Source organism: Astatotilapia calliptera, chromosome 17, assembly GCF_964374335.1.
Source record: "Astatotilapia calliptera chromosome 17, fAstCal68.1, whole genome shotgun sequence".
In the NCBI taxonomy this organism is placed as follows: Eukaryota; Metazoa; Chordata; class Actinopteri; order Cichliformes; family Cichlidae; genus Astatotilapia; species Astatotilapia calliptera.
In genome coordinates this window covers 8,069,807-8,087,184 of record NC_137438.1, presented here as the reverse complement: position 1 = coordinate 8,087,184, position 17,378 = coordinate 8,069,807, and the positions used below count along the sequence as shown (strand labels likewise).

The window sequence follows — 17,378 nt, the reverse complement described above, 5'->3', positions numbered from 1 at the left end:
GGGTTTTTAAAAGCTGACAAACACGCTTGTTTTTTGTGGGCTTGGTTGACTTCTGCTCAGCGTCTGCAAAACTAATTGCACGCAGGCAAACCCATGATGCTGGCACACAATCAGAAATGAGAAACGACCACTTTCTGGCGCTTTCTTTACATTGAATACACGAATAAAGTATGTGCACCCTCCATAAATGATTAAAGGCCTCGTGAGTGTTTTGTAAATTAAAAATGATCCCTTCACATAGAGTTCAGATGAACCATCAAGTCGCCAGGCATTGTTTCAAGAGTTTGCACCTTAAAATCTGCCTATAGTCCCTACATGAGCTTACCACTAAATTAAAAGCTGCACATGACGCTGCACCTCCCTGCGCAGTATGTGTGTATATATGTGTGTGTGTGTGTTCCTTCTTTAGCCCACTCGACCCCAACCCAACTTTCACTTTCCCTGCACACTCTTACACTTCCTCCCTGCCCAAACACCCCCTTCACCCTGGACTCCCCTGGCCCCTTTCTCACTGCTTTCCCGTGATCTCTTAAGCACTACAAACCACCTCACTGAATACAATCTCTCTCTCTCACACACACACACATGCACACTCGTACATGGAACATTGTTTCCACTATCAACTGCTCTGTATTTCACCATCTGTTACGCACTCCCCCAGCTGTTGCCCACACTCTCCTTGCTCGGCAAAATAACAGCTCTACGAGCCGATGACACGCACACAGGACAGAAATTACACAGGGCCGTGTCTGCTAATTAGAGAGAGAAGCCAGTTTAGCATCTCGTCAGTCTGCAGGTAGAGTCTGCTGTTAGACTGGTCGCCCTCCTCCCAGTTAAATTCATGGCAAACTGATGAGCCCTTTACCTAATGAGGCACACTTAACCAACCGTGTCTGGATCATTATGTTGAGAAGAATGTGCTTACAGTGGCCTCTCAAAAGCACATCTTTATTGAGCCTAATGGCTGCTTACGTTTTTGCTCTACGCTCTACCAAACCACAGAGATTTTGCCGTCTTATTTTTCCTCTTTAACCACCCATGGTTGACTCTGGGCTTAGAATCATTCGTGAGGCCGAAGGTTTTTCACGCTCCTCACGTTTCCAAGCTGGTGTGTTACTATAAAATGTTCAAACCTTAAAGACAATACGCTCTCAGAGCAGCAGAATATGTGATTTGGATCGTGGCCTTCCAAGGGGAAGTTCTGGAAATGAAATCATTGACAAGACATGAGCATGCAGGTAGGGATAGTCCATGCAGCTTCTGGGAGCGGTGCCAGCAACAGTGCTGCGTCCAAAAGACTCCAAATACCATGCTGCCAGCATATGCAAAATGTATTTTTTTAAATAAAACATGAAAAGCTGTGATTTTTTAATAAGTTCATTTGAATTGACACGTGCAATCTGTGCATTAATACTTGATCATCGTCTGTAACCACACACTGCTGTGATGACGATCCAGCCTGGCCTTTTGTGCGCTTCCAAGAAAGTGAAAAGTGTTTGAGAGCACTGGTCTAAACACTAACTGGTCATTTCCTTGGATAAGTTATTAAACTGTAGGAGAGGAACACTTGTTTTGAGGGTGGGGGCAGGGGGTCTCCATGTACGCTCGTCTACATCTGCCCGTTCCTCAGGAGAAAGACAAGCGAGTGTGAATCTGACTCACTCATTCGGGCCTAACACTTTGGTGCTCAGCACACAGTGGATTGATTACTACACATCTGCACATGTAAAGGGGAAAAAAATACGAAATTCATCTTAAAAAGTGTGCTGCAAAGCGCTCTGCATGCAAGTGAAGATATTTTATGGTAAATAATTCTGGTATTATAATAAAAGATTTTAAAGGACCGCTGACGCTCACAGCAAGGCGGGCTCTAAATCTGTGATTTTATCAAGGTTTTATTAACAACCCGTGACAGAGTTTGAACCTTTTCCTGCCAGTCAACAAGCTCAAGCAGCCCTGTGCTACAACATTATCATGAAGTTTATTTCTTCAACACGTTGATTCATAACCTTCTTGGAAAAGCAGCACCTCTGAACCTTTCTCTGGAAGTTGAGAGGAAGTGAAACATCTGGATAGAGCATCGCTACCCGAAGATGCTGAGTAATAGCAATGCCAGAGAGAGACTCCATCCCGTGTGGGCTTCCTCCTCCTCACACTGTCTTTGATGAAGAAGGGGGACAGCGAGTAGACTCACTGCTGCAGGCACACATCCGCAGCACAAAGGGCCTCAGACACCTTGTTTACAGGAATCACAAAATCCTTATGAAAGTCGTCGTTTGCACTGGTTGATGGGCTCTCTTGGAGTTTTCATGCCACTTTGACCTCTCTTACCTTGCTCCGTGTTTGGGCATTCTAACTGCTCACTGTCACTGCTGTTTAACTGTCTTCAGGTTAAAAAACCCTGTGTTCTCCACCTGGAATTAGAGGCAGGAAAAGCTCCGTGTCTCCCAGGCCCCTAAACTGCAAACCATATGGACTCAATCCCGGTCCAGGCTGATCTGAGGATGCAGACATCTAGAGGAGGATGCCATGGCATGTGGCGGGGAGGGGGTCGTGACAGAGCTCTTCTTGTCCAAGGTTATTGGGTTAGTCTGAGTGGGAAATGGTGGAAGTGAGTAGGAGCTTGTTTGTTTGGAAAAATCGATGGTTGAGATGAGGAAACGGTGTCATTTTCAAGGAGAACTCTGTGCAGCGTTAGGACAGGGAAACCGCAAAACAAAGGAGCATTTTTGGTGCCGGAGCAAATGTGTCATTATAAACACTGCTGGAGTTTATACACCTAATAAATCTGTGCTTGTGTAAATCTCGGGAGAAGGAGCAGACGCAAAATCAAAAGCCCTCAGACTATATGGCATGCTACCTAAGCTCATAAACCACATTCACATCTAACAGTCTAACTCTCTCGCTGAATCATAGCGTTTTGTTTTGTTTTATGAGAGTGCATTATTGATTACATCAAAATTCTTTTTTTCATCATTTGTTTAATCCTGTGCTACAGCCAGGAGGCAGTCAAGTCTTTATATATACAGCACACTGTGAGCACGCTACAGCATATTTTCACTTTTCCAGCCAATGCCCAATTTCAGTTTAATGGTCAATGTATAAAAGATAAAGGTTACTTACTTAAATTGAACTAGTGGATTTAAGATACTGCATGCTATTTGTTTTAGTAGTATTGTGATCATTATTTCATTGATACTGGCTTTCTACTTTGAATGTTGGATGTGTGATGTATGTTCAGAAACAGGCGACCATAATAATCCCATTTTCTGTGACGATTTCCTTATGAATGTGCATCAAGTGCACTTACAACTAACTCAAGCTCACTTATTCTGCCATGTAAAGTGTTAGTGATACTATTAGAGCCGCTTCAAAATTAAGCTCTTTTTAAAACTCAGCTTACACGCAGTGTCATATATGTCAAGTAAAGTAATTGCATAACATTTTGAACTGATGCCATCTGATGTTTTCTGTTTTACGTCATTATTTTTTGTGTTGGTTTGCGTATGTCTATGATTTACAATTTTTACGTGCATTTTATAACGTTTTATAACTAAACATATTGAAAACGTGCAGGGTAGTGCAGCACTCAAACTCCACTCAAAGAGTGACTGAAGGGCTCAAGCCAAAACTCCGTCCGTGATGTCACGAGTCAGTAACCGGTGAAATCCAACACCACCAGCTGGTAGGATGGGGTTGTGATGGGCTGAGTACGGGTTCCCCTCGCATCAGTGCAAGTCAAGGCACATAGCAGAAGCCACCGCCTGGAGGCAAAGACGCATGGAACTGAATCTGCTGTGTTGGAGACCAAGAAGAAGTCGAGTGCTAATTCTGTGAATCCCTGAGAGCAGTCAAGTTTACATTGGTGCATACCGACTCGCTGCACTGCAAGTCCTTCTCTCCCCCCTATGCAACTGTTGCGCGTCTCCACTTTGGATAGAAGTAGCTTGATCACTGCGCGCCGCAGAGCGCAAAGGAACTGAGGCTTTGGTTTTGAAAGAGTTTGGAGAGACCTCTCCTCAGGACTGCAGCAGCTACGATGAGGAAACTCTGAGGTGGCAGTTATCTCCGTCCGCTTTATGCTTCCTTTGGCTCTTACCAAAGGTTAGCCCATGTGCAGGTATCCCCTTGAGTGTGATTCTGTTTTCACCCAGATCTCTGCTGCCTGGACAAATGCATACAAATGCATTTAGGAGCTCAACGGACAAGGAGTGGACACGTTTCCGCGGCAGCAACGTAAGTGGTCATTTGGTTAAGTACTCTGCAGATGTCAGACTATCTATGCGCTGAAGCTGTTTCCGGAACAGGTTTTCGCTTGATATGGCAACTGGGAGACTTATTTCTGTTCAGGTTCTTTGGCGTGTTTCCCTGACAGGGCGCCAGTTGACCAAACAAGTTTCAGCAGCTGAGCTGCACGATTGTGGCACCAAAACGTGGCACAAACTATTCAGAATTTTAGAAAGTTTAAGCACGAGACGACTGAGCTTTGCTGTAGTTTTTCTCTTTTTAGGATGTCTTCAGCTCGATCCGTTTGACCTGTTTGTTCTGCATATTAGCTTCACTCTAGCTGTGCACGGACTGCTGCTGTTAAGCTTTACCATCCCCATCTGATACCTGTACTTTTCCATACACCCATGCATTTCAGCTTTGGAAGTTGGCTTTGATCCCACCATGTGAACATGCAGTCTAGGATCTGCTACAATATCATCTTTTTATTTGGCACCCACTCACACAGCTCCAGTAAGCTGAAGAATAAACAGTAAACCATGGAGAAAGGGGATGAATGAGGCTGTCTTGTAAGTAATAATGCTTATTCTGCAAGTGATAAATTAGAAGAAGCACAGAAGCAAATGTGAAGGACCCAAGAGGAGCAAATGTGTCCATCTCTGTAAACGTGTTAAGGCTTTAGATGAACACCCTTAAACCCTAAACATTCCTCATGGGAGTGTGCATTATTGACATCTAGCATGCAGGTCTTGTTGTCCTGCTACATTCAGCTGGGGTCTGTGGAACATCAGAAATGTGCACTTCTTGAAAGAAAGAGTACTTCACAGGGAAAGCATTTTCTTCTATCAGAAGTGAGTCCAAGTTGCCTGTACTCTATTATGAATCTCTTCCAGATATGATCTAAAAACAAAATCTGAGATCACAAGACATTCTATTATTCTCTGCTGATAGCGGTTGCTTGATGTAAAACAGTAGAGTTGAAACCCTATAAGAGATCCTTTTTTTTGTCCTTGGTAGTGAATATGAGAGCCTTATGGGGAAAACTGAGGTGACTGGGGATAAATCTGGCCTCCCTTGAATTCACAGACAGAGTTAGTGTGTATGCATCAGTGGTTAACTGGCTCCTGAGCTCCAGACAATCACCCACTGTTGCAGGCATTGCTGTTCTATTGCTGCCAGTGCTAGAACTATAACACTGCAGAAACACAACCACTCACATACACTCTGGCTGAGAGTGCATGCTGACTCCTCAGCACAGGTTGGTACCTCCAGGTGGTTGATAATGTGAGCAGAAGTTTGCTATTGTCAGGTCAATGAGGCAGAAGGACAAAAAAGCAGAGAATATAAAGGGTTTTTCTGCCAGCACATTATTTGTCTTTTTACAGAAGTTTATGAACATTTTTGCAAATGGTACAAATTTCAGTCCATTGTTAAGAAATACAGAAAAACATCAGCAAGAATTCATACAGGAAGTGAAGTGCTTTCATTTGAAAACGTTAATTGTTCTGTAGTTTTACCCAGTTATTATGTTTTTCAGTGTACCACATGTCTACTGTGCCTCTGAGTGCATGAGGGATACTAAGTTTTACTGTCACTACATAAAGTACAAACTGTGTAGCTCCCTATGAGGCTACCCTAGTACATGTTACATTCTGTAGAAGCATTATAGGGTAATGCTTCTACAGAAAAGCCTTCCTGTATAAGTTGTAGTGGACTGCATGATAGGATAAGTATTTATGCAAGAAAATGTCAAACTTTGCTTTCAATATAACTGGATAACAACAATACCAAAGTTCCCACCATCTAATGGTATTTAGCAGCTACTTATGTTTATCTGCAATGGAGCTAAGCAGACTCTAATTTGTGGTGCTCAAATCTGAGATAATTTAAATCAAATCAAATCAAATCACTTTTTATTGTCACATCACATGTGCAGGCACATGTGATGTGAACCCTTATAGACACAACAATTTAACAGCCTGTGATAGACGGGCAACCTGTGCAGGGTGTATGCTGCCGCTCATCCAGTGTCAGCTTAGATGTGCTCCAGTCCCAAACCAAGCACAAGAAGTTAGGAAAATGGACAGATTGACAGGAAAGCCTTTACAAAAACAATGTCCTGGCTCATCTGGGTAATCTGCAGAGCTCACTATAAATGCCTTTAATAAGACTTCCACGTCCCACAGCTCAGGTTACCCTTTTTGAATTATTCTGTGCTACAATCACAGCCTCTCCACCTTCGTGCTGGAGTGTACTCACCTTCCCCAAATCACCGGCTGCAGGGATTTTGGCCTGTCGGTGTGAGTGAGTGTATTTAACCCTCCTAACATCTGAAGGTTTCTCTGCAACAGGGAAAGGGCAAATAAATAAAAGCCAGTGGAAGTTTACTCACGGGCCTTTGTCTGCTCACTGTTTTGTGAACTCAGTCAATCTTTACACTGGTCTGCCGTGACCTCTTGACTCCGAGTACCATTGGAGTGAGCTGACAAATGTTAGCCATGCTCATTAGAGGAGAGACATGGCACGCTCCTTATAGAAGAGTCCACTTAGATTCATGATGGCTTGGAATCATTGGTGGCTTGGAACAGTTAGGAAATCATTATCATTTCTAGCCTTTGCAAACGCTCCACTATTAGACAGTTCAATCCTGGAAACCTGCTGATTTGTTAATCATTTTTGCTGATGGCTATTTGGAGAGAGGACAACAAGCCTGCTTAGTTATACCAGAGTGAAGTTAATATGATAAGGGTACAGGTACTGAAGCTGTAACCCAGCCAGCGGGAACACTCTTTGGCAGTAGATCAGTGACTTCATGGTGTCCAGGAATGTTTTTTGTTGAGATTGAAAAGCAAAACATGCAGGAACAGAACACCTGATTTGCAAGAAAGTGATGCACTCATTTGGAAACATTTCAACTGGTTTATACTGTAACATGCTGGGTGATGCTGGGTCTTAACAGATCCTCGGGGCACTGCGTCATTTTATGTGTTATATCTGCTATGACATCCATGGCATTTTTAGACTGGGCTCAGCTAAGTCACACAACAGTAGAGGTTAGGTAAACGCTCCAAGGTCATGCTCTATAAACCTCAATCTTCTGAATAATGACTCCTCCAAGGAGTGCCAAAAGAGCTTCAGCAAACTTCAGGGGTTATGAAAAGTGGGACGGGTGAGTCAGGGTTAGTCTCATCAGGTTTGTTTAGATTGTCCTATTCAGAGCACCTTTTTTGCCCAAAGCGAAGTCAAACACAGCAGCTTTTGGATTTTTCACACCAACGCACCTCAACAGCAGTTTTAGTGCTTCCAGTTTCTTGGAGATCCTCTAGAAGTTTCATTTCAGAGCTGTGTGTGTAGATTAACAGCTTTGCATGCTTCGCTGTTACTTACTGATTTGGTAAATTAGACGTGTAAACAATGAACCGTGAAAGCCGCTGCTCACCTCCTGACTGACAGTAATGATGAATGTTAAAAAAAAGGAAAAAAAAAAGATTCCAGTTCCTTATGAGACTATAAACAGAAGTGTAATAGGTTTGCTTCTATTTGCCAAGCGTAATTGAGCTTTTTGCCTCTCCATTTGACTCTCAGCCTTCTCCCCAGTTGAATGAACCATTGTTAGGGATCCAAGCTAATTTTGAAGGGGAGAAAGGAAAGATCTGGTACTGCTGGAATGATTCATTGCAGAGTGGAGCTTTAAGTTGTGATTATTTATAGTCTTGACATGACACCCACTCCCCACATAGTGGTATTTCCCTTCGTCAACAGAGCACTGCTTGGGGAGCTTTGTCTTGCTTTCAGGGGTCTTTTCCATTAACTGCTAGGACGGGGAAACGTGCCGTAGCGGTACTGTCACATATAAGGGAATTCACCTCTGATGAAAGATTGGATGTAGTCTGTTTTTCTTATTAGTCGGATACATCCCTTCCATTCTGTTTGCATGTCACAATAAAGGTTAAAGCACCAAACCAAGGTTCAGCAAGTGGGGAAATGGTCACCAGTTGTTTCTAAAAATGTGATGAAGCGATAGCCGGAACGTGCTCAGTGACAGAGCCTCAGAGATGCTTTAAATAGCCACGAACAAGAGACTGTGGGACAGACAGCAGGACAAAAAAAAAATGTCTGAATCAGCGTCACATGGATCCACACACTCTAAAAAGGAACGTTAAGTGATTTATTTGGTTTTTTCCCCTCTATCTTTGGTCTACTTTTAAAAGCTGCCAATGTCTAAACAGAACCAGCTACTCGTTGCCCTTATAAATGTCACTGTAATCCTCTCACAGTAGATGAATGACTGTATTCATATGTCTCCCCCCCAACTTGTTTTTTTGTAACTTTTTCTGACTTTGGGAATACGTCTGCGTTACCAGCTGTGGAATGTCGCACCACATTCTCAATGGGGAACAGGTGACACACTCATTCACGGTGTCTCTACTTAAAGGCAGCCCTTTCCTTTTCTGTTCTTCCCTTGTTGTCTTTTTAATCTTCCCCCTCTTTTCTGCTTTCGATTATATTTTATTACTCAGTTCTGCAGGGCAAGTATGGCTTCCCGTCTGGGAGTTGGGGTGGGGGGTGGGGGCTCTCTGTCAGAAAGTGACTCACACTGGGTTAATCTCATGCTCACAGGCCACCAAAAAGACTTGTTTGTAAGGCGCCTGTCATGCTGCTTGAGGCTGTCAGTCCCTGCAGGATTAAGGTGTGACAGCAACCTTTGACTGATGGCGCCCTGCATATTAAAATAGCAGGACTACTGTCTCTTGTACTTTGTACAGCCACCACACTGTGTCAGTGTCAGAGAAAAATATGACACCAGTTGCCAGAACAAGTTGTATAAGCAGCTGTTACTGTTTTCAGGGCTGCTGATGTGATTTGGTTTGAATGTCCAGCTTTACTGTAGATCAGTGGTTCTGAAACTGCGAGGAGCAGGGCCAATGCAGGCGGGATGACCAGGTGAAAAATGTTGAATGAATATGACTTCATGAGGGGATAAATAAGCAAACGGTGATATTGTGCTGGAGCTTTATTTAAGTTGGATTCTTGTTTTTATCGATGACTGAAGGAGCGTATTCCAGAAAACCTTGATGATAATGTGCTGTGAAGTATTTTGTTTGCGTTGCCTTTAAATCAAACCTTCACTAAAACTGGAGTTACTGCTTCTTCTTTTCTGTCTTCTTTTTAAGCTGCTTCTTCTTATACTTTTTATACTTTTTCCCCCCAGCTTTACTGGTGACAGTGTTAGCAAATGTTACCTTACCTTAGATTAAGACTTTATAACACATGTTCGACTGCCTGATCTGTAGTTCTGGACATTTCTAGACACATCAATGTATATGCACCCTATCTGCATTTTAGTGGACAATATTACTGGACAAGCTAAAGTTAACGTGAACAAATTTACCTAATTTGCACGACATTTTTGCACAATTTTGGGTAGGAAGGTTTTACAGTGATGCTGAGGACCGGCTGTTCTGTGTTGTCTGCTGTCCTTCCTCTGTAGCTGTCTGGTGGGGAGTGCCATCTAGAGGTGGGGGTCAGTGAGGGTCAAGAGTGGAGTTATGTGACTCTTGTGCAGCAAAATGACAACATGTAGTATGATTAATATATAACTTACTGTTTCATAAGCCTGTTATAGAATGGAACATATTTTAGTATTGGTAGCTTTTCAGGATATTTAAGGTTTTTGGTAGAGGAGATCCAACTTGAAAAAGATGAAAAGGGAGGAGCAACTCCTGTGTGAATGTTGGCTGGGGCATTTGCCTCTTTATGGTCCTTGCTTTGCCATAAAAAGCATCAAATTGTTATTAACCATGTGCCTTGGAGATCAAATCCATCATTGTCTGGAAACGATAAAACACGATGCTCAAATATTCTTTTCATCGCTTGTCACTACGTCTTCAGGCATAAAAATGTCAAAGTGGAACGGCTTTTGAAACGGAGCAGTCACATTGTCTTTTAAGGGGCTCCAGCTTTCGTTTTTACTTGTTTCGACTAGTGATATCTACTCAGTATCATCTACCACAGGAGAGGATGAATATGTTTTCTTGTGAATGAATCATTTATCTGATGAATCTCTTGATTGTTTAGTGTAAACGAAAGGATTCATGTAAAAGCAGACCTTATCAGCTAATTACTTGACAAGGACTCATTTTATTCTCCTTATCTGGCTGTCTGTTACCTCTCCAGTAGCACTTTTGCTGTCTCGTTGCTCTCTCCTTCTTCTCTTCTTTCTCAAAAAACTGACACTATTTTCAGAACCAAAATGATTATAATGTAACTTCAGCTCTCATTTTTTGAAGTGATGATTAGATCACAAGCATGTTATTTATTATTTACATAGCATTAATTATTATTTGAACTCACCAAGCAGTATCAGATTATGTAAAGTGTTTCTTAAACTGTGGCAGCTCACATACTGGGGTGGTTTGGAAGCTGAGCGTTGACTATATTGCTTCAGTAAAGTCCTGCTTTGTGTACTTTTATTATAAATTTAAAGACTATTGCAACATAATAGTATTCAGTTTAATTCGGTTTTAGTTATATAGTACCATACAACAACAACACTCACTTTAAGGTGCTTCATTTTGCTTCAGAGAAAACCCCAGAAGTTAGGTGACCCGCTATGAGCAAACACTTGGTGACAGCGGGAAGGAAAAACTCCCTCTTAGCAGGAAGAACCCTCTGATAGAACCAGACTCAGGGAGAGGTGTCGATCTGCAGTGACCGGTTGGGGGTGAATGGATGAAGACAAGGCAGAAGACGCACTGTGGAAGAGAGTCAGAGATTAATAATAACTAGCGATTAAATGCAAAGTGCTGTATAAACACAGAGAGGTGACTTAAGAAGAAACACTCTGTATGATGGTAAGTCCCCAGTAGCCTCGGCCTATTGCAGCATATCTAAGGGAGAGTTCAGGGTCGCCTGATCACCTTAACTATAAGCATTCACAGCCATGCTAATTACAAATGGCCATGCTCCGCTGTTAGCATCAGTTAGTGTATCTTTATTAAATAAAGATGTGACTGTATGTTTAAAAAGTGTCAGAGAGACAAACCCAACAACTAGTCATGAAACTGATCTTTGTTTTGTCCATCTAGGTGGAACTTTCTCCTGCTCCTGTCAGTATGCTCAGCAGCACTCTCTGGAGAAGATTACGCAGCTCAAGGTAAGCAACAGAACACTTATGCATGACTAAAAGTCAGCATTTTTTTTTTTTTTTTATATGAAAGCATTTTATTAGATGCCCCCCCCCTTGTCACTAGGACATGTGACTCACTGACATTTGTCATATAGACGGTATAAAAGCTCCTGTCTGTACCCCACTCAAATCAATAACAGAAAAGTGATGCTATGTAACACTTGCAGGGGCCCTATTGAAGCCGATCAGGTGTGAGCCAGGTTATTCACATTAAGTGAGTGGGGTGTCTGCTATTTATTGCATTCATGGCTTGTCAGTGACTCTGTTTTAACATTAGCCTCCTGTTACCTGACATAAAAACCTCCTGACTGAGATTTCAAATAAATTCCATGTTATATGGTGTGGAGATTTTAATTCTTGGGAGAACACTGACATCATATTGGTACTTGGTGATGGCAGGTAGCCGGGTATATTTGGTCCTAAAACTAAAATGTTAAATCAAGACAGCATGCTACATATTGCATTGTGAGTTTAAAGTCATTAAGTACAAAACAAAACACAACAACTCAAATATAAACTTTTATTTCAATGTAGGCTAGACACAGAATCAGCAGTGATTAGCACTCGCTAATTGACATTGCTGGATCCCCCCATTCAGTGCAGCAGCCCCAGTTCCTGATCGCAACTAGCTGGATAAAGAGTTGTTGAATCTTTTTATGGCTTGCACAATAATAGTCAAAGAAGAAGTCCAGCAGCAGCTGCAGAAATGGGACCAAAATGCTAAAGAACAGAGGCAAGACAGAATGACAGAAACAGGAAATAAATACAGAATATATAAACTGACACACAGTTGTTAAGAAAAAAGATTTTTCTTCCTATAGCCTTGAGGCGACAGTTGTGATGAATTGGTGCTATATAAATAAAATCAATTTGAATTGAACTGTTACTCAGAAAAATGTAAGTATCGTCAATAAATGAGCCATATACAAACCAATATATGAGAACCGATATATACATATGCAAACTTTGGCGTCATTCTTCTCCTATTAACATATTTTTAAATGAAAAGAAACACGGTTACTATCAGAACACATAGACTAGGATTACATGCGTTTTTAAGTAGCGTATCTTTACATTTACACTGTAAGCATATCTTTCCTGGAAAAGTTAGAAGCTAAGATGAAATAAAACCACTGGAAGTGGCTTAAATGCACATCAAACTACTCATTCTTGTAATGCTTCCAGTAATTACATCAGCTGATGCCACAAACTCTTTGGGATCCTAAAGAACTCGTTAACTGGGATCCTTCAGAACGGTTCCTACAGAACTCCTCTAATGTTTACGATGCCTTGTTCATAATACAGCTCAACCACATCACACCCTATTTCTGCTTTTATCTTGGAGCACATACAGTACATATAGGAACAGCAAGTGCACACAGGAATTCCTCTTTAGCTGCTCTTCTGATCACTTTTAACCTTCTTCCTTAACATGCCCGCTCTTGCTCTCAGGGCCATGGCATGCATTTAAAAGCAGCATAAATAACCGTTGTACCTTTGTTTCCTCCCTCTCTGTTTTTTCCCCTCCTGCTACATTTCTGACTCAGTGCTCGCATCTCTATGGTCCATCAATGAAAATACTAAATACACCCATAATGTAAAGTACATGGCAGAAATGCACATACAATGGGAAGAGGAAATCTTAGCTTGGCATGTTTTGGCAGCTGTGCCTCACCTGGTCAGGTGTTGGGGGTGAAGTGATATTCATCTTTATTTTTAAACAGAGCAACAAGGATGAGAAGAATTGGAGGTGAGAAGAGCTGAAGTTAGAAGGTGATCATAGATAGAGTTGTTATTTTTGCTGGGCTCTGCTCTATCAGTGGATCTACATTGATTTGGGATCTTTTAACTATAATCTCATCTCTCACCCTGAGTCTGACTTTCTTGAAAGAGTAAAGTCTTGTTGAATTAGGCACTGAAGCAATAATATAAAAATATGTCATATCCTGGGGTCTGTTCCACTATTGCAGTATTGTCTTATCTAAGGCTGACCTCATGATTAGTCCTCACATAGACTGTTTATGTGCCTTGTCTACTGCCTCTTGCAGTGTCCCTCCCCTTATGCCATCATGCAACGCCATGTCCCCACGTATCACGGGTGATACGTGATGGCCCGCTCCAAGTAGAATCAATCCATCATAATGAGGGGAGGAGGAATGAACAGACAGCGCAAGAGCACCTTGTCTTAACGTATGAGACAGATTAATTGGGATCTCGTCTGACATTACCTCAGGCAGTGAATGTGGAGGACATCACAGTGAGCGCTCAGATCTTCTGCAGACAGATACTCCTCCTATCAGAGCTGCATGACTAAAAATGCTGTGAAAGCACATTGTCTTTATCTCTGTAGTCTTCTTTTCTTTACCTCTGCTCTGGCACCCAAACAGTATGACAGAAATGGGTTTCATCTGCTTCTTAACAGGTCTTAGAATGAGGTAAATACAAGCTGAGATAAACGACAGCACATGTATATGAAACAAAATTAAAAATTAAGTGCACCCTGTGATTCAGGAGCTCAGTCTCATATCAGTGTGGAGGAACGTTGGCCCGACCTTGTTTACAATGTTGCTTCAGTTCCTTGTTTATTCTCTTTTATGGTCCCATCATAACATTGATTTTTTTCTTTTTCAGCCATTCTGTAGTAGATTTGTTGCTCTGCCTTTATTCTGTTGCACGACATAGTGGGAGGCAATATTGGGTTGTTAGGCAGTTGGCCTGCATTGGGCTCTAGAGTTCATGGTTGACTAAAAGAACAAGACAAGAACTTCATGGAAATCGAGGTTCCTGAACGTTCTTGTTTAGTTTTGGTCAATTAAGCCCAAATCATCACCCTTACACAAGTTTGTGCTGATATGCTGTGTTTGGATCACACCAAATGTGGTACTGTGCGTTAAGGCCAAAAGACATTGGTCCAGAAGTCTTGCGTTTTGTTCAGATGAAACTTTGGTTTTTAACGGGAAGACATTTTCTCCTTGAAACCATTCCAAGCGAGCCATATTTCTTCAGTCTTTTTCTAATTGTATTGTCATAAACTGTAAAATTTAACACACTAACCGAGGTCTATATAGTTTCTCTGTGTATTGCACAGACTGACCTCCAGGAGTATTTATCCACTCCTGGGAAGATGGATTCCACACATTTGTTTGAAAATTACCTCAAGACCCTTCCCAGAATGATGCGCAGCAACAATTACTGACATATATTTTTAAAATGTTTGGCTATTTGCCTCTATTGGATAATAAATACAGATGAACTCAGGAAGAGAGAGAGAGGGGAAGACATGCGGCAAAGGGCCACGGTCCGACTCAAACCTGCTGCTTTCTGGCCATGCAGCATGTGGATGCTCACGCACTTAGCTAAACTGGTGCACTGACTATTGCTCATTTAAGATCATTTCTGATGTCGTTCCTCCTTGGCAATGTGTTAACACACCTGAATGCTAAAGACCTACAAAGTGCCAAAACATCTGCTTTTCACAGAGGTACTCACACTTGTTGCTGTTCAGATCATCAATTGCATCTGATTAGCTGCTATTAACCCTCTCAGTTCCTATGGAAGCAGTGTACTTACTTCAGCATGCTGGCTTAGTTTTTGTTACATGAATAATAACGTGGTGTAATATATCATGTTTTATTGCTTTTCCAATACCTGCTAAGAACTATCAAATTTTTATTATATCTTAAACCTTAGTGTTGAAAGAGGGTGCACTTTTTTTTAACCTGACTACAACATTATGGGCAAAGTTCAAACATTAAAAAGATCATTATTTCCCTGCATCTACATATTCACACCTCTAGAGGTCAAATGCTCAGTTTAGGATTTTCGTATTTTTCTAACTCTTCTAACTCTTCACCGAAGTCTTTTCGATAGCAAGCGTATAGAGCATGGAGTTATTAAGGGTATACAGAATGTTCTGAAGGATGCACTTTATGTCTGTGTCTCCAGGCGTGTACTGATCCCACTTTTTCTCTCAGGAAATTGATTCTGATGCCTTTTCTATATGCCGAGTAGCAACAAGCACAGACCCCACTCTTCAGTTCTCTTTTTCAGACTAAAAAAAGACAATACTATAATATGTGGACACTGGTTTAGTTTGTTTTTTGTTTCCACTCACAGTAATTCTACATTAACTGGCCCGTCTATCAAGCTGGTATTCCCAAATACGGTGGAGTCGTTTCTTCAGTGGAACGTAGTTTGTCAAACTGTTGCTGAGATCTAAACACTGAACAAACGCTTCTGTGTGACTGCTGTCTTCGTCTGCCAGTGCACTAACAGATACCTCCATGCTTTCTCTTGCATGTACACAAATAAGTGAGGCCATCATTTGCAATTCAGTTGATATTTAAAGTTGAATTATGTGTGCAGCATCCTTTAATCACAATCATGTACTGACATGTATCATCGCCAGTTTGCTGTGTTTTTTGAATGCAAAGCTCGACAGAATGTGCTCTGTATGCAAGTTCAAAAAGGAGGAGGAGTTTCCTGTATTCTGCTTACATGCTTATCTTGCCCCTGCTTCTCATCTGGGCTACAGCTGCATTTCTGTTGCTTGAAAAACATGGATTGGATCATTGGCATCATGCTGACATTGTTACATGGCCCTAATGGCTCACTAACTTTTCTTAGTCATTTAACTTCAAAAAGAAAATAACTCTTGTCCGGTCCCAGTTTGGGTTCAGTACAGGCAGTATCTCTAGTTAGGGCTGGATCAAATGACCCCAAAAGCATCTGTTAGTTCCGCTGCTGCAGGCTCTGGATGCTGGGACACTTCCAATGATGTGATAAGCACTTCTTCTCCAGTCCCTTCTTTTCACTCCTGATGTCACTCCTTGTGTTTTAGCCTGATTATTTGGTCAAAAAAAATAACAGTTTTGTAATTATTTCATATTTAATGCCATCGAATTAAAATCTTTTGTCCATGAGCAACATGTTTAGGCATCTGTAGAAGATTTTCATCATTTCATTTTTATTTGTGAATCTGTAAATGCGAATGCAAATATTTTTCTCAGTATTATTAAAAGAGAGAACTATCAAGGTTTGCATTCTTAAATAGTTTTGAAAGGAATAATATATAAAAAAGAGGCTGGCTGATATAGGACTTAAAACTGATACCGATATTTGATGATATAATAATAGATTTTTCGATATACTGGCCAATAGCATTTTTTCCCTTTTTGTACTGACACACAAAGCATAAAAAGGTTTTATTAACATTTGTTAAGTTAACTTTTATTCGTGCACTCTCTGCCTAACTCTGCTCAGATCAGCTACCAACAGGGACGTTGCAGAGTGCCCTCTGGTGGTCAGATTACACTAAATTAGCACTGATAACGTGGTTAAAGACTCATCATCCTGTTTTTTCTTTACTTTTAGCCCGCCATCCAATTTAAGGGTTATGCCACAGCTGCCCTATATTAAAAGTTTTGGTAATTCCTTTGTTTTTTATGTAATGGTTTGTCTACTGCAAGTTTGAAAATGTGTTTTTAATGCTAAAATATAATTGTTGTTATCCATGAACTTCCAAATTTGCAGTTTTACAAAAAACAGAAAAAAGTACTAAAGCAAAGTGTTACCAAATCATCAGGATGCAAAGTGAAAGTTATTAAGTTGTATTCCAGAACAGAAAAATTAACTTTAGCGGTTGAATGTTATGCTCAATTAAGTCCAGACTGCTGGCTAAAATTTGAGTATAAAAATGTGAATTCAGTTTTTTATTAGCGTCACATGACACATTTTTTTTAAGCTCTGTAAATGCCGATGCCAATAGATCAGCAAAAGTCCTACCGATAAAATAGTTCGATGCAAGTAAAAATGCAGGCTTTTAGTACCTGCTGAATAAGTTAACTCCCCACTCTTCTTGTATCAGAGATATATTCTCAGCAGGTTTCAGTTTTAATTCTTGAAATAAACAAGGTTTTTATTAGGAATTTAAGTTGAAATGTCAATGTAACCTGGTGTTGGA

General features: G+C 41.1%; 1 protein-coding gene across 1 annotated transcript in view; it reads left to right on the top strand.

Annotated features, from left to right (window-relative positions):
* The first annotated feature begins 3,674 nt into the window (after nt 1–3,674).
* Nucleotides 3,675–17,378, top strand: part of col24a1 (collagen type XXIV alpha 1) — an 85,145-nt gene continuing 71,441 nt past the window's right edge. The window contains exons 1-2 of the mRNA XM_026146179.2: nt 3,675–4,236; nt 11,316–11,383. Coding sequence (XP_026001964.2) covers nt 4,184–4,236; nt 11,316–11,383 — 121 coding nt within the window. The 5' untranslated portion in view covers nt 3,675–4,183. The remainder of the gene's footprint in view (nt 4,237–11,315; nt 11,384–17,378) is intronic.